This window comes from Mus caroli, unplaced genomic scaffold, assembly GCF_978045245.1.
Source record: "Mus caroli unplaced genomic scaffold, Mus_caroli_1 scaffold_15, whole genome shotgun sequence".
Classification (NCBI taxonomy): domain Eukaryota; kingdom Metazoa; phylum Chordata; class Mammalia; order Rodentia; family Muridae; genus Mus; species Mus caroli.
In genome coordinates, this window is record NW_028227270.1 from 20,743,345 (window position 1) to 20,767,637 (window position 24,293).

At 45.0% G+C, this 24,293-nt stretch overlaps 2 protein-coding genes and 1 non-coding gene across 7 annotated transcripts in view; 2 read left to right on the forward strand and 1 right to left on the reverse strand.

Moving 5' to 3' along the window:
- Nucleotides 1–3,022, forward strand: part of Rad17 (RAD17 checkpoint clamp loader component) — a 32,268-nt gene extending 29,246 nt beyond the window's left edge. For both annotated transcript variants that reach the window (XM_021180024.3, XM_029468516.2), the window contains exons 16-17: nucleotides 1,074–1,131; nucleotides 2,264–3,022. In XM_021180024.3, the coding sequence (XP_021035683.1) occupies nucleotides 1,074–1,131; nucleotides 2,264–2,552 (347 nt within the window). In that variant the 3' untranslated portion in view covers nucleotides 2,553–3,022. The remainder of the gene's footprint in view (nucleotides 1–1,073; nucleotides 1,132–2,263) is intronic.
- A 161-nt stretch (nucleotides 3,023–3,183) lies between these two features.
- Nucleotides 3,184–24,177, forward strand: Marveld2 (MARVEL domain containing 2). 4 transcript variants are annotated; one of them, XM_021180167.3, is made up of 7 exons: nucleotides 3,184–3,245; nucleotides 7,530–8,681; nucleotides 12,404–12,439; nucleotides 19,183–19,331; nucleotides 19,588–19,759; nucleotides 22,278–22,328; nucleotides 22,719–24,177. In XM_021180167.3, exons 2-7 carry the CDS (start codon nucleotides 7,545–7,547, stop codon nucleotides 22,839–22,841), a joined length of 1,668 nt encoding a protein of 555 aa, XP_021035826.1. In that variant the 5' UTR covers nucleotides 3,184–3,245; nucleotides 7,530–7,544; the 3' UTR covers nucleotides 22,842–24,177. The 4 variants fall into 4 exon arrangements, with proteins under 4 accessions (XP_021035826.1, XP_021035828.1, XP_021035827.1 ...); XM_021180168.3 differs by lacking the exon at nucleotides 3,184–3,245 and adding an exon at nucleotides 3,330–3,566; XM_021180169.2 differs by lacking the exons at nucleotides 3,184–3,245; nucleotides 7,530–8,681 and adding an exon at nucleotides 3,252–3,566.
- LOC115029182 (U6 spliceosomal RNA) lies at nucleotides 15,735–15,841 on the reverse strand. Its single transcript, XR_003834736.1, has one exon. It is a non-coding gene; the product is annotated as a U6 spliceosomal RNA (small nuclear RNA).
- Nucleotides 24,178–24,293: the final 116 nt, after the last annotated feature.

Here is a 24,293-nt window from a genome sequence, read left to right on the forward strand (position 1 = left end):
TCCCAGCAACCACATGGTGACTCACAACCATTTGTAATGAGATTGGTGCCCTCTTCTGGTGTGTCTGAGGACAGCTACATTGTACTTACATATAATAAGTAAATAAATCTTTAAAAAATTTAAATGAAATAAGCCCAGATACAGAGAGAAAAATACTACACAATCTCTCTTGTATAAGGAAAAGGAAAGTCAAATTCATAGACAGTAAATTTTTGGTTACCAGAGACCAGGTAAAGAAACTGAGAGGTTAGTCTGAGGATATAAAACATTAGACAAAAGAGATAAGTCTTATACATCGTGGTAGCTACTATTAATATGCATTTGAAAAATACGAGTTATTTATTTATTTAGTGTATGTGGTGTACATGCATGTGTGTGTGCCACAACATTCACATGAATATCAAAGGATACTACTGAAGTCAATTCTCTCCTACCTAGTGGGTTTTGGAGATTGAACTCAGTTCACCAGGCTTGGTGGTAGGCACCTTTCCCCCACTGAATCATCTTGGTGACCCAAGAGTATATTTCAGTTGTTCTTACCAAAAAAATCATGTATTATAATACATGGTAATAGTTGGTCTAGCTATTCTATAAGGTATACACACATGAAAATGTCATGTACACCATAAATATATAGTTTAAATTTGTCAACTAAAAACACAACTTTTTTGTTTGTTTGTTTGTTTGTTTTTCGAGACAGGGTTTCTCTGTGTAGCCCTGGCTGTCCTGGAACTCACTCTGTGGACCAGGCTGGCCTCAAACTCAGAAATCCACCTGCCTCTGCCTCCCAAGTACTGGGATTAAAGGCGTGCGCCACCACTGCCCAGCTAAAAATACATTTTTAAATGATGGCATTTAAAACTTTGTTAAGGGCTGCAGAGATGGCTCAGTGGTTAAAAGCACTGACTGCTCTTCTGAAGGTCCTGAGTTCAATTCCCAGCAACCACATGGTGACTCACAACCATCTGTAATAAGATCTGATGTCCTCATCTGCCATCAAAAGACAGCTACAGTGTTCTGAAGACAGCTACAGTGTACTTACATATAATAAATAAATCTTAAAATCTTTTCAGCTCAGATTTCTTTTATCCAAGATGTTGGAAGACTTCCTTTGAAGCGAAGCTTTGGAAGGTAAGCTGATGACCTTGTCTACTGAGTATGATTAGCATACAGTCAGTAAACACTTCAACACTGCTCACAAAGTATGAAACAGCTGGGCACAGCTCTTTCTAACACTCAGAAGGTGTGGGTAGGTGGGACTCTATGAGCTCAGGCCAGCCTGTCTTACAAGGATAGACACAGCTATGTAGATAGACCCTGACTTAAAAAGTAATCAGTCAATTAATTAAAAAAATAAATTAAAAGGAACTAGGACTGAAGAGATGGTTCACTGGTTGAGTACTGACCAGAGAACCTGAGTTTGGTTCCTAGCACCCTTGCTTGGCAGTTATAACTGCCTTATAACTCAAGCTAGGCTTTCGAACTATTAACAATACAAAACAAAACCCTAAAGTACCCTTTTCTTGTTTAGAAGTAACAATAAAAAATAAAAATAAGGAGCCGGGCGTGGTGGCGCACGCCTTTAATCCCAGCACTCGGGAGGCAGAGGCAGGCGGATTTCTGAGTTCGAGGCCAGCCTGGTCTACAAAGTGAGCTCCAGGACAGCCAGAGCTATAAAGAGAAACCCTGTCTCGAAAAACCAAAAAAAAAAAAAAAAAAAAATACAAAAGATAATAGATTTGTTTTGAGACAAGGTCTCACTATGTAGTGGAGGCTAGACTCAAACTTCTCTTATAGCCTCCCAAGTGTATTTATTATATCATAGGCCATACCACACAGCTGGACGAGGTTGATTGGTTTACTTTCTTTCTGGAGACAGAGACCCTTTATGCAGTTCTGGCTGCTTGAACTCAGAGGTCCAGTGCCTGCCTTTGCCTCCTGAGTGTGGGATTAAAGGTGTGAACACCATGCCCAGCTTTAGTTTCTATTTTAAAATTTCATATTTAATTGGACAGTCATGTCGACCCATTTGTGTTTCCTGAGATTTCTGTCTTATGCTCATTTTTAATGTATGCATATAAATATTAGCCTATAGGAACTCTGCTGAAGACGGTAACACTTTTGATGGCAGAAAGGACTTATTCACAGTTGGTCATTTGCCTTGTATTTTTTGTGTGTATGTGAGTGGAAAGACCACTTAGTTCATAATTTCAAGGAGTTTTCTGTTTGGTTCCCACTGATGTCTTCGCTGTGACTCTGACAGGTTGAAAATGGAAGCCCTGACTGACCGAGAGCTGGGGCTGATAGACCCTGACAGCGGGGATGAGTTCCCGCACATCGGAGGACAGGTGGCTCAGGAAGCTCGGGGTGAACCCGCTCAGGCTGCTCAGAATGCCGACCCAGAGACCTGGTCTCTTCCGCTGAGTCAGAACAGCGGGAGCGATCTGCCTGCCAGCCAGCCTCAGCCCTTTTCCTCCAAAGTGGACATGGAAGAAGAGGAGGAGGAAGAGGAAGATATAATAATAGAGGACTATGACAGCGAGGAGACATAGAGAACAGCCTGCCAATCAGATTTCTCCTTGAGATAAATTTTAGTCTATTCAGTGGTACTTGAACACGTCCCTGAAGGACAAGCAATTTGTTAATTGCTCAGTTCCTTATCGTATTCATCACAGCAGCTGACGCCTGTCATCTTGAAGTAAAGCAGGTCTCAAGTACTGAGTATTTATTTAGTCTTGTGGATGGTTTGAGGAGAAGTCACGGTGTGAAGTGTATGAATGTTGTGCTGAATATCAAATGTGAAGGAGTAATCCAGAATATACAGACTTTATGGGGTGTTGGAAATTTGATTTATAAAACACTTTAGGATGCAATTATGAGTATAAATAAACCTTGTGCCTTATTTACAATTTGCATCTAGCTTCTCGGATACCATTTTTGGTATGTTGTACAGTGGAATATTTTAGATACTTCTGGAAAATATTTACATAATTTATATCAAAATTAAAAATGTTGGATTTCATCTTGTTGTTTTTATCTTTTAACATTACCTACCGCGCACTGTCTGCCTTGGGTCCAGGCAAGGCAAGTAGAGCAAATGTTCTAAAATGGGAAGGAGCTGTGCCTGCTTTCTGGACTCAGCTAGGTGGCCAGGCGGGCGGGGCACTGCGGCTCGGCCACGCCCCGGGAGCTCGGTCCCAGTTTCGGTGCCCGCGACAGAGCGTGCTCTTCCGGCGGCCGCGCAGGTGAGTGGGGCCGCGATGCGGCGACGGGACGCCGAGCCCGCGGGGTGGGCCTTTCGCCCTGGGCACACATCCCCGGAGCCGCCTCCCACCCGCGGCCAGGCTGAAGCGGGAGCACGCGGGCGCGCCGGGCTCCGGGGGCGGCGTGGGCGGGTTTCGCTGCAGCGACAGGTGCGGCCGGCTGGACCGCCGCCGTCCTTCCGGGCGCCTGGTGGCGCCGCCCTCGCCACTTTCCCGGCTGTCCTGACCGAGAAAACGGCCACCTTGGGGCGGAAGCCAGAGTGGATTTTCCAGAGAAGAAAGCGAAGGCGGGACACGCACCGGGTGGGTATAGTCGCGTTGCCGGGAGGCTGGATGGGGGACCCTGGCGGGGATGCTGGGTGTCTGTCGGTCCGCTCGCGGCTGCAGCTCCGCTGCTCCCCCACCCCAAAACCCCAAGTATCTGAGGCAGTAGTTCACTTTCTGGAGGCAGCAAAACTTTAGAGGCAACTGAAGGGGCGATTGTGCGTGTGTGAAGGTGACCAGGCTTGATCCCCGTGACGCTCAGTGAACCATTTTTCTGGCCACAACTGTGGCATTCCTAACTCCCTGGCTCCAAGCAAACAAAAGACCTGCGACCGAGCTAGGTGGAGCCCAGGGGGCTCAAGGACAACCTGTAAGGTTTTATCTGTATATTTAAGATGTGGTCAAATACCGCTGAAGATTCCTTGCTAGGTAACACAGTTTGCTCTTCTACTAGTCTACACATTTGTGTGTTTTATTTAAATGATAAAGTGATGTAACTCAAATGAGCGGTTTTCCACAGGTGAAGATGAGTTGAATCCGTTACGGTGAGTCATACTTTTAGGAGTTAAATTAACCAGTGGGATGCCGTGCAAACTATATACACCCTAAAGACCTCAAACCTTCTTCCGTTTATTTGTTGTGTTTTTTGCTTCTACATTTTTAGGCATGTGTTAGATGTAAACGTTGTCTTTTTTAAAAGAACAAAGAGATAAAGACAAAGGGGCAAAAATAATTGCTGTTGTGCGAGCAGGTTTTATGTCAACTTGACACAAGTTACGGTCCTCTTAGAAGACCGAACCTCAGTTGAGAAAATTGCCCCCACTGGATTGACCTGTGTGCGGGCAAACCTGTGGTCCATTTACTTGATTGGTGATTTACATCCGAGGGCCCAGGTCTCTATGAATGGTGCAGCCGCTGGTCCTGGATAATAAGAAAACAAACTTAGCAAGCCAAGCGGAGAAACCAGTAAGCAACACTCCTCCATGGCCTCTGCATCAGCTCCTGCCTCCGGGTTCCTGCCCTGAGTTCTCTCAGTACTGCAGAGTGACTTGAGTATTGTAAGTGAAAGTAAACCATTTCCCCGTAAGTTTTGTGTTAATGGTGTTTTATCACAGCCGTAAAAACCCTAAGACAGTTGTCATCTGGAGAGCTTCTGGTTTGCCTTGCACACCTTTCTGGGTGATCACAGTTAATCCTCCAGACTTGGGGTGTCTTCTTAGAGGACCCTGAAATGTCTTCCCGGACTCTTTCCTCTGTGTTCCATCTATTATAATGGTTCAATCCGTGGGGCCTGATCCTCTCACAGGGATCCCCTGAGACCATCGGAAAACAGATATTTACATTAGAGTTCGTAACGGTAGCAAAATTACAGTTATGAAGTAACAACAAGACAATTCTATGGCTGGGGGGGGGGTCACCACAACATGAGGAACTGTATTAAAGGATTAGAAGCATTAAGAAGGCTGAAAACCACTGTTGGGTGGTTGTGTCTGGTCTGGTGACAGTATCTTCTCTCTGGACAGGCTGCATCTCCACTTGGATTCCTAAGGGGCTGCTGAAACTCTCGAGGAAACCTGCTATTCTCCTATTCTCCAGGGATGGAGAAATGAATTTACCATAAAGCAATCAGATAGAAGTCTAGCATTTTTGTTTGTTTGTTTGTTTTATGTGGGTGTTTTGCCTGCATGTGTGTCTGCACCATATGTGTGCAGTGCTCATGAAAGCTGAAGAGCCTGTTAGATCGTTTGGAACTGGAGTTACAGTTGGTTGAAGCCTCCATAGAATGCTGGGAATTGAACCCAGGTCCTCTGGAAGAGCAGCCATTGTCGCTAACCACTGAGCCATCTCTCCAGACCCTCTGAGCCTGCTTCTAAGTAATTCGGTAGAGGGCTAGGACAGGGAAGGAATAGTGAACTCTGAAGAGGATTGGTCTTACAGGGGGTGTTATTGAAGCTGACCTGTGGGATGCGGAGGTGCCCGATGCTACCCTTCCCAATTTTGATTACGTTTAAATTCTTCAGTGACCACTTATTTTACATGTCCTGCATTTAGAATGTAAGGCCTCGCTGTCTCCATGGCTCTTCCCATGATCCTTTGGGGCATGTATCAACAGCCTCCTCATGTCAGCCTTCACCTTCTGGGTTGAACTCCGAATACCACATCCAAAGAGATCCTATTAAAACAAGTCAGATCCTGTCACTCCTCAACTCCCAATCCTCGGATGGCTTCTTACATCCCTTTCATAGCCAGTGGATTTAAGGTCTTAAGTGATTCATTTGGCGTTGGACCTACTGTGTGTATCATTCTGTTGCCTCCTTGCTGAGCTCTCTGACTGGGTATTTCCTTGGCATGTTAGGCAGCGTAGCTGTTCCATTTGCCTAGAGCACCCAGAGGTCCCCTTGGTTTCTACCTTCACCTTTATTTCTATATTTGTTGCTTCCTCCATGAAGACTTCCCTCACCTTGCTAAAGCTGTACCCCACTGCCTGCAGGGCCCTCTTTTCTCCTCTTAAAGACTTTGACCCTTGGGGCATTATGCATTTTGCTTCTCCATCACCTGCCACCCACAGTAGGATCTAAATTCCATAAAGGCAGGGAACTTAAATACAACCTTGGTGTGTCTGATTCATGGAAGGTTCTCAGACAATCTTTGTTGACTAATGGGCCTCCATTTTACAAGTAAAATTATGCCTTAGGACTTCCAAATTCCTCAACACCTTAAAGTAAGAGCACCCATTTAAATTTGTCCTAATTTCAAGTATAGTACCATATGTCTACTTGAATATCCAATAAAAAGGCATAAACAAGTTAAAGGGTGAACCTAGTAGTATATTATCAGCAAGTGGGTTTTGTTTTTGTTTTTAAATTAAATTAATTTATTTATTTACACTCCATATTTTATCCCCCGCCCCCAATTGTATATGTTGTATATATATTTAGGTCATTGCTTTCATCAAGGAAGGCAATAGACTTAGTCAAAGTGTATTTTGAAAAAATTTTAAATTTTTTTCAGGTATATTGAATTCTAGTTATTCTAATCCTAAAATGCTTTAGTTGTCTATGGTAACAGCAAATTGCCTTTAGATAATTGCTGTGTGAACAGTGGTATTCACGGTTAGTGCTGCTGGTTCTGGGGAGCCACGCCTGTGACGTTTTTACCTGGGAGAGCTCAGTTTCTAAGTCTAGTGCCAGCTGTTGACATTTTAGGAGGAAAGAAGCAAGCCTTCCAGACTGTTTATCTTATTTTGTGTGTATGCGGGTTTTGCTTGCATAGATGTCAGTGCACCACATAGATGCAGTCCCCTAGAGGCCAGCAGAGGGCGTCGGATCCCCTGGGACTAGGGTTACAACCATCTGTGAGCCCCCCATGTGGGTACTGAGAATCGCCCAGTAACTTCAGAAGAGCAGCCAGTGGTCTTAACCTCTGAGTCAGAGTTCTAACCCCTCGGCTAACTTTTTGATTAGGAAGGGAAAGGCCTCCTACTTGCTGCCTGTTACAACTGCTTTAATGGCCCCTTAGCCATTCCAAAGCAAAAAGTGGCCTAATGAAAATGAAGAGTATTTGATGAGCCAAAATTTTTGGTATGCTCAGACTCGTAAATATTTTGATTTAGATGTTTAAAGACAAGACTGTACTTGGGAATATATTAACATTCTGTATTGCTCGTTTTTGTTTTTATTTTTTGTCTATAAGAGTCGTACATAAATTAGACTTAAATGTTTTAGTATATAAAGTCCGAAACTAATATTTAAAACTGCTCTTAACATGTCATAGAATACTTAAGTATATTTCTGGATAAATCTAATTGTTACATTTATTTAAAATATCATTTTATATATTATAAATATAATAAATATATATTTATCATTTAATATACAATAAAACTTGGGTATAATCATGTTTGCCGCCTGAATACGTTTTGTAATTAAGTGAGTAAAATAACTGGATTTTATTTATGAAGGATAAAGTAAGCATAAATGATACCTTTAATTTTGGCCACAGGTGTGAAAATCACAAATGTCGTCAAGTGACGGAAGGTCCAGGATTCGGGACAGGGGCTATAGTGAGGTTCCCAGGGACACGTCTTGTCCAGATGGTACCATAAGAACCTTCCAGTCTCTTCACAGCAGTGAGTTGGCAGTGAGCGCAGATCCTCTGCCTCCTCCCCCTCTCCCATTACAGCCACCATTCGGCCCCAGCTTCTACTCAAGTGACACAGAGGAGCCAGCCGTGGCACCAGACCTCAAGCCGGTAAGACGCTTTGTTCCCGACTCCTGGAAAAATTTCTTCAGAGGGAAGAAAAAGGACCCAGAATGGGATAACCCGGTGTCTGATATCAGATACATCTCCGATGGTGTGGAGTGTTCACCTCCAGCCTCTCCAGCAAGAGCAAACCACCACCCTTACAAAGACCCTTCCAGAGGGTCGCAAGGCACCTTTAATTCCCAGCACGAGGCAGATACCATGTTTCCCCACGACCCCTATGCATCCTTAGACCGGCGCACACAGACAGCGCGGACGTATAGTGAGAAGGTAGAGGAATACAATCTGCGCTACGCCTACATGAAGTCGTGGGCAGGCCTGCTGAGAATCCTGGGTGTGGTGGAACTGCTTCTGGGGGCCGGCGTCTTCGCGTGTGTCACGGCTTACATCCACAAGGACAGCGAGTGGTACAACTTGTTTGGCTATACACAGCCCTATGGCATGGGAGGTCTCGGCAGCCTCGGCAATACGTATGGGGGTTATTACTACAGTGGCCCCAAGACCCCCTTTGTACTCGTGGTGGCTGGATTGGCTTGGATCACCACCATTATTATCCTGGTGCTTGGCATGTCCATGTATTACCGCACCATCCTTTTGGACTCTAACTGGTGGCCCTTGACTGAGTTCGGAGTTAACGTTGCGTTGTTTATCTTGTACATGGCTGCAGCCATAGTCTATGTGAACGATACCAACCGAGGTGGACTCTGCTACTACCCGTTATTTAATACGCCAATGAATGCGATGTTCTGCCGGGTAGAAGGAGGTCAGATAGCTGCAATGATCTTCCTGTTTGTCACCATGATAGTTTATCTCGTCAGCGCCCTGGTCTGCCTAAAGCTGTGGAGGCACGAAGCGGCTCGCAGACATCGGGAGTTCCTGGAGCAGCAGGAGGTGTGTGCAGGGCTTCTTGGTACCTTTCTTTTGTCTTGCTTTCCTTTTCTGTGGCTCTTAACAATACATCATCCTCAAAACTTTGTCAGAGTCCTTCTGTATTTGTATCTGTATTTAAATGAGCCGACTTTGAGAATGCCTTTCCCAGTGGCCACTCTGCTGGGTCTGCTTGTTATCTCAGAGAGACGCCACAGCACACAGTAGCTTGTTAACTAAGTGCGTTTGTGGTGGCTGACTGAAGCAGACAAGGACGTGGCCACTGAGTTTTAGGTAAATGAAAATAACTTAAATTACATAATATATCATAAGTAAATACAATATGCATGTAATAATAAATGCAATACATTAAAAAAAAAACAGAAATAACATGGATTAAGTGTCTCACCGTCAAAGCAAGTTCAGGAACAGCTTTGATTCTTTCCTAAGATAAAATTTAATAAAAATTAAAAAAAAAAACAAAGCCGGGCGTGGTGGCGCACGCCTTTAATTCCAGCACTCGGGAGGCAGAGGCAGGCGGATTTCTGAGTTTGAGGCCAGCCTGGTCTACAAAGTGAGTGCCAGGACAGCCAGGGCTACACAGAGAAACCCTGTCTCGAAAAACCAAAAAAAAAAAAAAAAAAAAAAAAACAGAAATAACATGGATTAAGTGTCTCACCGTCAAAGCAAGTTCAGGAACAGCTTTGATTCTTTCCTAAGATAAAATTTAATAAAACCTCATGAAATATTTCACTTATAGGAGGGACGTATGCATTTAAAGACTACAGTTTACTTCCCTGGAAATAACACTAAGACTTCATAGGTGGGTGGCTCAGTCAAGCATGAGAACCCGAGTAATAAATCACTAGGTCTCTTTAAGAAGTTAAAAAAAAAAAAAAAAGTTGGCATGCACCTGTACTCCCAGTGCTGGGAGGTGGAGGCAGGAGGATGCCTGAAGCTTGAAAGTGAAGCCCTTGTCTCAAACAAAAAGTAGAGTACCTGAGGGCTAATACCCTAGGCTGCCCTCTGACCTCCACATGTATGGTATGGAGGCTTAGGAACCAACATCATCAGATGCAGACACATGCACACACATATAAAGGAATTTGGCTAATGGGAGTAGTGGCTTACACCTGTAACTTCTGCCCTTGGGAAGTTGAAGCAGGAAGATCTCGAGTTCAAGTCCAGCCGGGGCCACGTAGTTTGAGGACAGCCTGGGTTCCCAGTCTCAAAAAGCACAACTGAAAAAGAATGTGGTGACGGTGTTTGCATTAAAACCAAACATCAAATGCCAGAGTCACGGTGAGCATGAAGCTCCTCTGGCTTTGATGGGTCATCATTTGGGGAGGTGTGAATTCCAAAATAAGAAAATACTGCCTTTGTTTCTTTCTTGGATTTTACTAACTAAAAAAAACAATGAAAATAAAAAGCAATGAGAATAATACAGAGGAAAAGATGATGGTAAGACCTAATATATTACCATATGTAAATACGAATCACATAAAAAAATCTCATTTGCCGGGCTGGTGGCGCACGCCTTTAATCCCAGCACTCGGGAGGCAGAGGCAGTCGGATTTCTGAGTTTGAGGCCAGCCTGGTCTACAAAGTGAGCTCCAGGACAGCCAGAGCTATAAAGAGAAACCCTGTCTCGAAAAACCAAAAAAAAAAAAAAAAAAAAATCCCATTTAAAATGTCATGAGTTTGACAGTAGCAAACATTAGGCATGTTGTACTACTTTCAGTACGCTCTGAAATAAATCGATATTTCACTATCTTTCGGTAGGTTCACTAGGACCTCCTATCCTACCAAAAATGCTATTTGCCTTAAATCTGTTCTTAGTTGACTGTATTGTAAAACTTTCCATTCCCGCATTCCTTAAGTCTTCCTAGACTCTATATAATGGCACATGTATAAATGAAGAGTAAATCGTATCCCTTTTAAGCACATTTTAAGCTTTTTCATGAGTGTGGTACGTATTTGTTTGTGCTGTATAGCCCCAGCTGGCCTGGAGCTCAAGGTGCAGACCAGGATCTTGCTGAGAGCCTCCTGCCTCCTGCCTCCTGCCTCCTGCCTCCTGCCTCCTGCCTCCTGCCTCCTGCCTCCTGCCTCCTGCCTCCTGCCTCCTGCCTCTGCCAGGATGATCACTGTGCTCCACCACGCCTGGCCCTGCAAATGGTTTTTATAACACCTAATGCGTTAATTAAGAAACTTCTCATGTTCTAGTGTGAAGTTGTTTTCTTTTGGTTTTGGCTTTTGAGACAAGATTTTGCTGTGTATCCCTGGCTGGCCTGATGCTATGTGTCAACCTGGCCTTGAATTCACAAGATCCTTTTGCCTCTGCCTTTGAAGTGCTAGTGTTACAGGTGTGTGCTACTTCCTGGAAAGGAATTTTAAACTCTAATATGTGAGATTCAAAACAGGAAGGCTTTTACCCTTCTTCATAGTGTTCATGCCTGTTTAATGATAATATTTAATTATTTAAGTTACTACAGTAACATGAATGTAATTATTAGCATATGTTTTCATCAACAAAAGCTTATTTCATACCAGGTTGTGGTGGCACATGCCTTTAGTTCCAGCACTCAGGAGGCAGAGGCAGGTAGATCTCTGAGTTCGAGGCCAGCCTGGTGTGCACATCGAGTTCCAGGACAGCCAGGGCTACAGAGAAAACCAAACCAAATCAAACAAAAACCCAACCACTTACTTTGTTTTGTTTGAGAGGAGCTTTCACTATGTAGCCCAAGTTGGCTTACAACTCACCACAATCCTCCTGCCTCAGCCTCCCAGAGAGCCAGAATTACAGGTATAAGCTAGCATGTTCACTTTAAAAACTTTTAATAAGATTTTTTTAAAACAATATTTGAATTAAATTTGAGTTATTGAAGGTGCCACAACAGACTTTTGTCCTATTAAGTTTATAAAATGACTATATCAACATTTACTTATCCAGGGTGCCGGGCATGGTAGGTCACAGCTGTAATCCCAGTCCTTGGGGCAGAAGCAAGAGGATAGCAACAAGGTTAAGGCCAGCCTGATCCATGCAGTGAGTTCTAAGCAAGCCTGGGGTACATAGCAAGATCATATCTCATAAAACAATCAAAACAAAATTAAAATAAAAAACAATAAAAAACACTCAAGATAAAAGTAACCTAAGTAAACCAGGCGGTGGTGGCACACGCCTTTAATCCCAGCACTCGGGAGGCAGAGGCAGGTGGATTTCTGAGTTTGAGGCCAGCCTGGTCTACAGAGTGAGTTCCAGGACAGCCAGGGCTACACAGAGAAACCCTGTCTCGAAAAACCAAAAAACAAACAAACAAAAAAGTCACCTAAGCAATTCAAGCATATTACCTAATAGTAACCCCTACCCCATATCTCCATATCCTCTCCATGCTCCTGGCTAACACAGAGCCAGTAGTCCAGTAGTTCCTGTCGTCCTCTGGCTCCCCACTGGCCCAGAGAAGTATGGGCAAACGAGTGTGGAGAACAGACATCAAGAGAGGGTCGACCTCTGGGAACTGGGAATGCAAACGGATGGAAACTATTGCAAAGTAGCTTCTAGTTTACTTATGTGTATGTGTGTCCCCTGTGTATGTGACGTGTACTCGTGTGTGTGCAGTGCCCAAAGTGGTCAGAAGAGGGCGGAGGCTTTCCTGATGTGGGTGTTACAGGCAGTTGTGCATAAGAGCCGTAAGTACTATAGTCAGCCCCTCAAAATCATTTTAACTCTTCTGTTGTTGTTATTCTAGATAAATGACCCGTCGTTGTCGTCGAAAAGGAAAATGGTAAGAGCACCATTAGTTTGTCATGTGGTCTCTGCAGACTGGCTAAAACACTTGTATTAGTGGACAGTAGAATCTGCCATCCCTGTGTGAAAGTGTGGTTGTGAACTCAGGTGAGGACTTTCAGCTGGTTTTTTATATTGGTATTCTATGTACGTTGGCATTTTGCCTGCAGGTATATCTGTGTGAGGGTATCAGGTCCCCTGGAGCAGGAGTTGTAGAGCTGTTGTGAGCTGCCATGTGGGTGCTGAAACTTGAACCCAGGTCCTCTGAAAACACAACCAATGCTCTTAACCATTGAGCCATCTCTCCAGCTCTGACTTTCAGCTTTTTTTTTTTCTGATACTAAAAGGACCAAATCAGGCAGTCTTCCCTAGAACCCCTTTTCGTTTTCTTACCTTTTTTTTTTTGTTTGTTTGTTTGTTTGTAAGTGAACATGGTTGGTCTTTCTCATATGCTTAATTATTTCAGATAAGTTCTTGCTGTGTAGCCCAGGTTGACCTTTAATGCATGTTGCTCCTGCTTCTGCCTCCTGTGGTACAGAACTCTGGGCTTACTAACTGTGCCTGCCTGGCTAATTTTCTTCAATGGAGGTCATTCTTCCTGTGTCTGGGATGTAGCTAGCTCAGTGCTTGCCTAGCAGGTACTAAGCTCTGGATTCCCTCCCTACACAGACTGGGGAATAGTGGCCCTTGGCTGTAATCCCAGCATGTGCAACATAAAAGCCAGATAGTCCAAGTTCAAGGTCATTGTCTTAGTTAGAGTTTCTATTGCTGAGATAAAACACCATGACCATAAGCAGGTAGAATGCTTGCCTGCCTAATGTGTGTGAAGCCCTGGGTTCAGTCCCCATCACTGAAATCCATCCATTCACCCATCAGTCACTTGTCAGTCATCTTTGGGGATGTTTTAAGGCGTCCACTTTGCAACTGCTTATTTCCCAGTACTGGGTTGAGCAGGGCCGTCTTACTGGGCAGTGCTGTAGTAGTAGCAATTGTGCTTGCCCCGGGTAGAAGGTATGAGTTTCTGGTTATTCCCCCTGAGGCAGTGGGATTGACCGATAAAATTCATGCAGAAAAGCCAGGAAGATGCTGGAGAAAGCAGCCCTCAGTAATCAGCTGTCAGTGTTCCTGCCCGATGGAACACACAGGTGGGACAGGGCTGTTAAGATCTGCTAGAGAGTTCTAGGGCAGCTCTGGCTGGCTGGCTAGGGGCCAGACAGCACATCCACAGTGTATTTCCAGGTTCTTTATTCTGAGAGGTCCTGGAATAGTTAGGAATTATGCCCACTCTTTTTCTGCGCCCCCCCCCCCAGGGTTTCTCTGTGTACCCCTGGCTATCCTGGAACTCCACCTGCCTCTGCCACCCAAGTGCTAGGACTAAAAGGCGTGCGCCTCCATGCCTGGCTGAAATGCCCATTCTTACTCTGGAAACCGTTTGACATACAGCTTTCTCGACTTCTTCTAAAATACGGAAGCTGAAGCCAAATCACGCCCTTTTAAAGGCCCCTCCCTGGAGACGGATCAGTGTAGAAAAAGCTTAGGTATATTCTAAGAGAGACTCCCATGAATTAATTGAACTTAACCAATGAGAAACCTGATGGAAGGTTCTAGAGCCCCAGCTTTTCGCGGGTATGATTTTTCTCCCTGGATCCTAACAGGGATGGTTTGGCCGAGTGGCTTGGGAGAGACAGTGATACACTGAGAAGAGATGAACTTTAGAATTGAGCTGCTCTGAATCAGGACACCTGTGCAGTTGCCTTCTTGCCCTTTGGTCCTAGGGAAATTACTTATCTTCACTGAACTTGCATTTCCTGTCCATCCACTGAGCTATATAGTAGGCTGAACCTTATGGTTTTTTTTTGTTTTTTGTTTTTTTTGAGACAGGGTTTCACTATATAGGCCCTGGCTGGCTTTGAACTCTCAGAGATCCACTTGTCTCTGCCTACTGAGTGCTGGAATTAAAGGTATACACCATCACACCTGACTAAAAAAAAAAATTTTTTTTTAAAAAGATACATTTGTTTTACGTGATGAGTGTTTTGACTGCTTATATATCTGTGTGCCACACGTGTGCATGCTCATGGGGGGACAGAAGAGGGAGTCAGATACCCTGGAGCTGGACAGTTGTGAGCTGCCACATGGGTGTTGGCAGTGGAACCCAAGTTCTCTGGAAGAGCAGCCAGTGCTCTTAACTTCTGGGCCCTCTCTCCTGCCTCAAGATTTACTTGTGTGTGTGTGTGTGTGTGTGTGTGTGTAAATGTATGCCATGTGTGTGAGTCCCCTCTGTGGCCTTAAGGGGCTGTGAGATCTCGGGGAACTGGAGTGGCAGGGGGTTGGCAGCCCCCTGCCATGGGTGCTGAGATCTGGACCCAGGTCCTCTGCAAGAACAAGACGTGCTCCTACTCACTGAGCCACCTCTCCAGCCTCAAGGGAATGTTTTTAACAAAATGTTTTCTAGACATAAGATCAGTTATAGCAATGCATTCTAATAAAGGCCTATCTCTGGGCAGATTAATTTCCCTGAGATTATATTCCATAAGCAGTGTAAATGTTCATTAAGCCTGGAGTTTTGTTTTTTTAACATTTTATTTATTTATTTATTAGATATTTTCTTTATTTACATTTCAAATGCTATCCCGAAAGTCCCCCATACCCTCCCCCTGCCCTGCTCCCCTGCCCACCCACTCCCACTTCTTGGCCCTGGCATTCCCCTGTACTGGAGCATATAAAGTTTACAGGACCAAGGGGCCTCTCTTCCCAATGATGGCCGACTAGGCCATCTTCTGATACATATGCAGCTAGAGACACGAGCTCTGGGGGTACTGGTTAGTTCATATTGTTGTTCCACCTATAGGGCTGCAGACCCCTTCAGTTCCTTGGGTACTTTCTCTAGCTCCTCCATTGGGGGCCCTGTGTTCCATCCAATAGATGACTGTGAGCATCCACTTCTGTATTTGCCAGGCACTGGCCTAGCCTCACAAGAGACAGCTATACCAGGGTCCCTTCAGCGAAATCTTGCTGGCATATGCAATAGTGTCTGGGTTTGGTGGCTGATTATGGGATGGACCCCCGGGTGGGGCAGTCTCTGGTTGGTCCATCCTTTCGTCTTAGCTCCAAACTTTGTCTCTGTAACTCCTTCCATGGGTATTTTGTTCCCTTTTCTAAGGAGGAATGAAGTATCCATCTATTGGTCTTCCCTCTTCTTGATTTTCTTGTGTTTTGCAAATTGTATCTTGGGTATTCTAAGTTTCTGGGCTAATATCCACTTATCAGTGAGTACATATCGAGTTACTTCTAAAAATATGGAACGCGTCACGAATTTGCGTATCATCCTTGTGCAGGGGCCACGCTAACCTTCTCTGTATCATTCCAATTTTAGTATATGTGCTGCTGACATGAGCACAGGCCTGGAGTTCTCAAACTTTATCATGCAAACCCATCAGTAGCCAGCTTATCGCAGTGGCCCTGCTGGGCCTGGCTGGCTCGTTTGCTGCTTTTCCTCAGGATGTGAGCTTGGTCCGAGGAACCACGTGGAGGAAGGAGAGAACCGACTCCTGTGGGTTGTGGCGCATGCGCCTCTCCATCCTAAACAAACGTAATGGCGTTGACACTTAGCAGACCACCTGTGTGTCTAACAGTTGACCGCGTGGGAGTCAGAATCCTATGCGGGTATTGAGGATGCTGCGGTGGCTTTGGGTCAGGCCTGTGTGGACACTCAGGGAACATCAGAACTTGCACAGATGTGCACTGGGCACAGGTCGGCTCTCTGTGCTTCTAAACCACAGGGTGTCCACCCAGCCCACTCTGAGTTTGTAAAGCGTAGTGGATTCCATAGTGCCACTTGTCTGTCCCGATGTTTAATCCCTTTGTCCTGGATCATCACAGAGCATTTCCAGTATTTGCTAACAGGACAAGTGTCAGTTAAGAGACAGGAAAGAGGCCGTGTTAAACCTTGGCTCTGCGGCCTTTGTGTCTCCATCAAACGTGCTTGTAACTAGGAGAGTGTGGCTTGTCCCTAAACTGGGGCCCAACCCCACGCTCTCATATTAACAGGTAAACCAGAGAAGTAGCTCTGAACAAACAATGAAAATGATTGATGCTTAAGCCAGGTGTGGTGGCTCAAACCCATAGTTCTGTATTCTGGAGGCTGAAGCAAGAGGATTGTCATGAGTGTGGAGCCAGGCCAGGGTACATAGTGAGTTTCAGATCAGACAGAGTGAAACCCTGTCTCTAAAATAAGCAAACAGATAAAATGAGTAGTATTATCTGACCTTTTTTTTTTTTTTTAATTATGGAATCTACCTTCCAGCATGTCTGCCTGGGCCAAGTTCATGCCTTTGCCCAGGTCATGTTTGCCTAAGGGCTGTCGGTGAGCTCCAGGACAGACAGTCCATCCTGGAAAGCCTTCCTGAGCTGGTACACAGAAGTCTTGAGTGTCAGTGCTAAAGAGAGGCACCATGCAACCGAAATCCATCTGATTCAAGTCAGAATGCTTCCTCTAAGCCAGGTAGTGGTGGCGCTCACCTCCAATCCCAGCACTTGGGAGGTGGAGGCAGGTGGAGCTCTGAGTTCCAGGATGGCCAGGGCCACACAGAGAAACAAAAAACAAACAAACAACTCCTCCCCCCTCCAACCTGAACTTCCTCTAATGTTTAATCTCTGGAGTTGCGTTCGGGGTTGAGGTATGAGGAACAGCATGGTAGGCATCAGAGAGCACAGCAGAACGACAGTGATCTTCAAAAGGCACTCCCTAAGTGTCCCGGCTACTTTTCAATTGCTGGGATAAAACACCGTGACCACGGCAACTTGGAAAGAAAAAAAAATTAATTTGGGGCTTGTGGTTTCAGAGAGTTAGAGTCCACAATTGCAGAGCAAAAGGCGTGGTAGGAAGCAGGAGGTAGAAAGACCAACTCTGGGAATGACATGGGCACCTCAAGGCCCGCCCCCAGTGACACGCCTCCTCTGACAAAGCCACACCTCCTCATCCTTCCCAGGCAGTGCCACCAACTGTGGACCAGGTATTCAAACACATGAGCCGTGGGGCCATTCATATTCAAACCTCATCAGGGAGACATCCTTGTCTCTGTTTCCTTATTCTGCCTCCACTTGGGTTTTTTTTTGCTGTGGGTCCCAGTACCCAGCTGTGATGTGATCCCCTCCCATCTGGCCTGTGGGGTCTGGAGCCTCTCCTTTGCAGATCCCTTTCTCGGGGCTAGTTAACAACCCCCACTAACCAGGCCGATGCTCTCTGGTGAGGTAATAGCTGATGGCCTTGACAGTGAGCTAATGTTAAACCAAACCTCAAGACCAGGGAAGTGGGAAAACAGAAGTTTTAAAGGTTGCCATAGCAACAGAGGGCAAGGTTCAAAACCATTGCATTTCTGCACTTTGTTTTGTTTTGTTTTTCATTTCGTTTTGTTTTATAGGCTTAAGGGACTGGTAATGGAGAAAGATGCTTCTGCATCAGGGACCAGCCATGTGTCCCCCAGGTGTGGTTGGCACTGCCAGCTTCGTTCACCAGTCTGGTTTCTAGCTTCTGGAACTTCAGGGAAGTTTAGCATGTGAACAGTGTACACTGAAGTAAACAAGTTTCCGCATATTCATTTAAAGCAGTGTTTTCAACCTTCCTAATGCTTGACCTTGTAATACAATTTCTTATGTTGTAGTGACCCCCAACCATAAAGTTATTTTTGTTGCTACTTCGTAACTGTAACTTTGCTACTGTTATGAATGGAAAAGGTCATTACACACACACACACACACACAAACACACACACACACACAAATGGATCAGGACTCACAGGTTGAAGAACACCCATTTAAAGTATCAGTGACTTGTGTTACAGTATAGTGCTAGAACACTTGTCTGGGATGCTCAAAAACTGGGTTTGGTCTCCAGCACCACAAAAATGAAATACTTAGAGTTTAATTGTGGTTTTTCTCGTTCCTTGCTGTGTGACTTTGAGGGCTTACTTTACCCTCTCTGAACCCCTCTTCTGGCGTCTGCAAACCTTGGCTAGAGGGTTCTGGGTGCAGTGCAACTGAATGACCTGCTTTGGCTGCCTACTCTAGAACATTCCTCTGTATCTTCATCTCCTACCTCCCTTCTGCTGGCTTTTGTTCGAAGCCTGTCTCAGCCATTTTCTTTTCTCTTTCCTGAATATGTAATATTTTTATTGAAGGGTGTGGCTGTAGTCCACAGTCTCATGCCTGTAAGCTTTCTGAGCTGCAAGCCCGCAGTTTGAGAACACTCACTTACTTCTCCCTGTCCTTGGACTGGTCCTCCTATGCAAGTTCCTCTTAAAGACTGACATTGGAGACGCTTTCTTTCTGGAATATTGTTGTTTTATTCGAAATGTTATGAAATGATCTTGTTATGTAGCCCAGGCTAGCCTCCAACCCTTGCCAGTCTCTCCGGTGCTGAGTTGTGTACCACTACACCGTGCAGAAAGTGGCTGTCAGCATGGATGCTGTGCTTTCTCCCTTTTAGATAATGCATCAGTGTGGCTCGTCGTCCCCTCCCCTGGCTGCTTCTGACTGACTCAGGCCACCTTCCTTTCTATAGGTCTCAGAACTCTTAAGTGATCCTTGTTCTTCTTCTCTTCCTGCCCACTCTTCATTTCCTCCTACTCTCTGGGGTGGACTCTCTCCCGGCCTTGCCTCCCACCCCCTGCCCCTGAGCCCCCTCCGCCCTCCCTCTCCCTCCCCCATGTTCACCCCAGCCCTTTTCCTCTTCTCCTACAGTGTGAAGCGGCCATCAGTGACCGACAGAGGGATCAGGAAGTTAATGTCAAAGACTTGAGAACAACAACTAAAATGACTCCTGAGCTGCTGAGTGGACACATCCCTCCCGGCCACATTCCGAAGCCTATCGTGATGCCTGACTACGTGGCGTGAGTCCGTCTCATTTTGGGTTTCATCTTCTAGTTTGTTATCCAGGGTAACATACTGGAAAATAAGAATGGGACCCAGGTCTGGTCAGGGAGCAGTAAGCTGACCAGTTTTACCAGTTCAGCTTGTTTTAGTAAAAGTTACAATGTTTTCCTACTCTGTGGCTAGAACCCAGGGTATGAGCCACCCCGGGCAAGCAGGCCACCACAGACCTCCTGCAGTGTAAGGTTGTCACTCTGCATTGTGGTTTCCCCTCAGAAAATATCCTGTGATTCAGACGGATGACGATCGAGAACGCTATAAGGCTGTGTTCCAAGACCAGTTTTCAGAGTACAAAGAGCTGTCTGCGGAAGTGCAGGCCATCCTGAGGAAGTTTGACGAGCTGGACGCGGTGATGAGCAGGCTCCCACATCATTCTGAAAACCGCCAGGTTGGTGTCCACAGCTCCGATGGGAGGAGCAAATGCCCTGGTCTCAGGATTCCCCAGTGCCTGTCTCTGCTGTCTAGGAATGCGTTTGGGATCTTTGAAGTGGCTAAGCAGCATCTCCACTCCTGTCAGTAGAACAGTGTATGCAGAAGGCCTTAGGCTTGATCCCAGAGCTACAAAAAGAAAAGAAGAAAAAAAGAAAAATTTAAATTATATAACAAAATGTCTTTTAACATTTCTATGTCTTTTAACATTTCTACTGTCTTTTTGTCTTTTTTTTTTTTTTTCCCTAGTGCTAGAAATCAAACTCAGGTCTCGGATATGGTAGACAGAACTCTGTCACCCTCAGCCCAACCTTCAGTTACTAAATATTTTATTTTCTTATTTAAGTAAAATACAATTTGCCAAAAAAAGATATATAGTGCCAGTGTATTGAAGGAGACAAATGGCCCACTCAGAGTAGAATAACCCCAGGAGGGGTTGTGGACAGTGCATTCCCACCCATCTCAGTCCCAAGTGAGTCTCCTCTATGGGGAGGGCCTAGAGCAGAGCTAAGCCCCTCTGATGGCCACATCTGAGTGACCACCAGGGCTAAAGCAAAGAGAAAAGCTACAATGGAGACAGTAATTATGAGGACGAGAAGAAGTTTTCTTTGAAACATGCTTTTAAAGATGAGGTGGGGTAAACTCGACAGTGGAGATGCACACCTTTTGTCCCAGCACTGGGGAGGCAAAGGCAGGTGGATCTTTGAGTTCAAGGCCAGCCTAGTCTACATTGCAAGGTACAGGATAACCAGGGATACACAGAGAAGCCCTGTCTCAAAAAACCTTTAGAGGGAGGGAGGGAGGGAGGAAGGGAGAGAGAGAGAGAGAGAGAGAGAGAGAGAGAGAGAGAGAGAGAGAGAGAGAAAGAGAGAATATGAATGATTGAGGCTGACTAAGCATGGATGACACAGGCCTTTAATCTCAGCACTCAGGAGGCAGAGGCAGGCAGATCTCTGAGTTCCTGAGCAGCTTCATCTATATATTGAGTACCAGGACAGTAAGGACTATATGGTGAGACCCTGTCTCAAAAACAACGGTGTCACCTAGCTGGTCCCTCATGTAAAAATTTTTAAAAATTTTAAAAAGAATTCATGTATTTGAATACACACACAGGCACAAACAGATTTTTCTTCTGAACCTACATTAATTGGGGGGGGGGGTCTTTGTTTTTATCACATATGTATAATATACATTTAAATAACTCTTGACTATGAGTTATCTAAGATAACTATGTATATAGTAATGACATTTCCCCAACCCTGAAGCAACGGAAGAGTGTTAACTAAGAAACACTCATTCCAGGAAGCAGGAGAGATCCAGTAAACACTGAGGTAGCATGTCAGCTATCACTGTATAGAAAACACTTCAGATCCACAGGTCCAAAAGGGTAACCAAGCTTAGAGGTCTTCAGAGGTGTGCAAGAAGAGCCACATGTGGTGGCACAAGCCTGCAGTCCTAGATGCTTGGGAACTAGGCAGGGGAAGCTGCTGAGCCCAGGAGTTCTAGGCCAAGGGAACAGCGGGAGATCTTGTCTCACAAGAAGTTGTGTAAGTGCCTTTAATCCTAGCACTCTGGAGGCAGAGGCAGGTGGATTTCTGAGTTCAAGGCCAACCTGGTCTACAAAGTGAGTTCCAGGACAGCCAGGGCTACACAGAGAAACCCTGTCTAGAAAAACCAAAAAAAAAAAAAAAAAAAAAAAAAAATATATATATATATATATATATAAAATAAAAAAAGAAGAAGTAAAGAAGTTGTGTAAGGAAAAACAAGGCATTCATGGAGAAATGGAAATATTTCCATAGTCTGTTGTACTGGGGAGTCAATCTCTTCACACATCTTCTATTTATTATAAAGTTTATAATAAAATCAGAAGGAACCTTATATTAGCTGTTCTCGGGAAGAGCTGAATATTGAAGAGCCCCAACCTTTTTTTTTTTACCCTGATTCACCAGGAGGAGCTTTATAAGGACAGAGAGGGTGGTCGCAGCTCGTGCCGTGGTCTTTATGCACCGAACTCTTTATTAGAATCATTGCTAATAAGTGACCCTCCTGATGACCATCTGAGGTGGCTATGGATATGATTTTCAGGGAAAAAGAATGCTAGGACAAGTGGCTAACCCAGGGTCATAGGGCTGCTTATCACACTCCTGGAGACCAGCACCTGGTAGGTAGTTAATATGCAGACACTTGTCCAGTGAGTTATATTTTTGTGCAAGTATTTTCTGTCTAGCCTTGGGCAAAAAACAGAGAGCTTTGTTTTTGAGGCAGGGCCTCCCTTTGTGCCCAGGCAGATTGAGAATTCATAGTGGGCGGTAGGAGGGGAGGCACCCACCCCTCCCCTCCCTACCCCTATACCAGAATTACAGGCAGATGCTGACATACTTGGCAAAATAGTGTTCTGTTCTAATTCCCAGTGAGCTGTAAGACATAATCTGAGTAAACATGTGTTTCAACTAATGAAAATATATTATTTTTAGGAACATGAAAGAATTTCAAGAATTCATGAAGAGTTTAGGAAAAAGAAGAATGTAAGTAATTTTCTGGGTCACCATGTCCTTATCCTGGTACGCCGGTGATAACCGATCGATTTCTGGTTTCTTTTAAGCTAAATTATTAAATGTCTCTCCATCGAGTCTCTGCCGGCCCTGCGATGCCGTGAAGGCTGGAGTTGGAAAAGACATGGGAGAGACTTTATTCATATTTCCTACCCTTACCGTTTCATGTATTTTGACTCCTGAGGGTACCCCTACTCTGTGCGTTCCCCTTGGCTTTGCTGTGAACCTAAACCATCGGGTATGGTGTGTGTTGTGCAGGTCGTGTCTCTGGGCAGTCCTGCTGTGTCAGCTGATTTCCTTGCGGATGCATTTGTGTTAACCACTGAGGGAAGCGGTTCTGATTGACGACTGTTTCTCTCCTAGGACCCTTCGTTTCTGGAAAAAAAGGAGCGCTGTGATTACCTCAAGAACAAACTTTCTCACATCAAGCAAAGAATTCAAGAATACGATAAAGTGATGAATTGGGATACGCAAGGTTATCCCTAGACACTTGTTTAGCCGCTGCTCCTGTGTGCCGGTCTCCTGGGTGAGAAGCAGGCACCTCCAGGTCAATCTTCCGCTTGGTTGAAGCATATCCTAGGCAAACACACTGTGACTTCACTCAAACATTTCAAAACCGTTTCAAACCCGCGAGGGCCTTCACTGAGATGAGGGAGACAGCGCATTCAGCTGGTGTAGTTTAAGGTTCTTCTGATGAACAAGGGCTTGAAGCAAGATCAGTTGTCACACTCTGTGCTATTGGGCGAGTTGATCAGTCCTCTGTGCCTGTTTCTTCTGTAAAATGATACCTACCTCATAGGGCAGTTATGAGACCGTACGTGCTCACCTTTATTTCTCAAGCATCCGGAACTGAGCCTGCTGCTGCTGCTGCTGCTGCTATTGAAGAACCACGTTCGTGTGGGGAGGGCTGTGGACATGTCGTTGGAGGATGAGCTACACAGGATGAGTCTCAGGAACCAGTCCGTAGTGAGCAAGGGTCAGCAGCTAACCAGAGGCGCGTGTCCCATAATGCCCTGGTGTTTTTCCGCCTTTAGCACTGTAGCCTTAAGTGGAAGTTTCACTGTTGCCTGTGAACTGTTATGGCCCCTCACGGCCTCCGTGTCTGTAATCAGGGTCACTGTGCATAGATCCCCATGTCCCACAGCCCACGCTGTGTGCATGTGAGAGCTACGCCTTTCAGTTTACTTGGTGTCTCCCCTGTGATTCATTGCCACACCTACCCCAGTAGAATCTGTGTGACAGTTTCCACCCACGACAGCTTCCAGTCAAACAATTAACTAATCAATGTCCAAAGGGTTTTACCAAGTAGCGAAACCAAAGTAATGAGTGGAGCTGGCAGAGGCCTGGAAAGTTCTGGCTGCTGATGACTAGTTTTGATTTGTTTTGTTTTGTTTTGTTTCTCAGTGAAACCTGGCAATACTCTTGCAGACGAACTTTTGTAGTGAGACCTTGTCTCAGAGCACGAAACAAATAAAAACAAAATAAAGGAGGAAGAAGACAAGTACTAAATAAATAAAATATGGTAGCATGTGCACACCACCCTGACACTCAAGAGCAGAGGCAGGAGTGTGTCGAGTTCAAAGCCAGCCTGGGCTTCAGAGCAAGCACCCCCTCTCTCTTTAATGTAAGATATTGCCGTTTTATACATACATTTAAAAAGCTTAGGTTAGCGTTAAAATTAAACGTTAAACACACTTAACTTTGTGAGACTTTATTTTACTACAGTTGTAAATGTTAATCTTTTAAGACTGATGCTGTAACACCGATTTATTTTTTAATGTTCTATCAATACAGAGGTGTATTAAAATGTCAGTTACCTGTGGTTTTGTGTGTGCTTCTTTTTTTTTTGTTTGTTTGTTTTTGTTTGTTTTTTTTGAGACAGGGTTTCTCTGTATAGCCCTGGCTGTCCTGGAACTCACTTTGTAGACCAGGCTGGCC

Bases quoted from the DNA above. Each gene is read 5' to 3' on its own strand.
- Marveld2 (XM_021180167.3), top strand. From the start codon at position 7,545: ATGTCGTCAAGTGACGGAAGGTCCAGGATTCGGGACAGGGGCTATAGT. The intron at 19,760-22,277 runs GTTGGTGTCCAC...TATTATTTTTAG, and splicing joins ATCATTCTGAAAACCGCCAG to GAACATGAAAGAATTTCAAG. The intron at 22,329-22,718 runs GTAAGTAATTTT...TTTCTCTCCTAG, and splicing joins AGTTTAGGAAAAAGAAGAAT to GACCCTTCGTTTCTGGAAAA.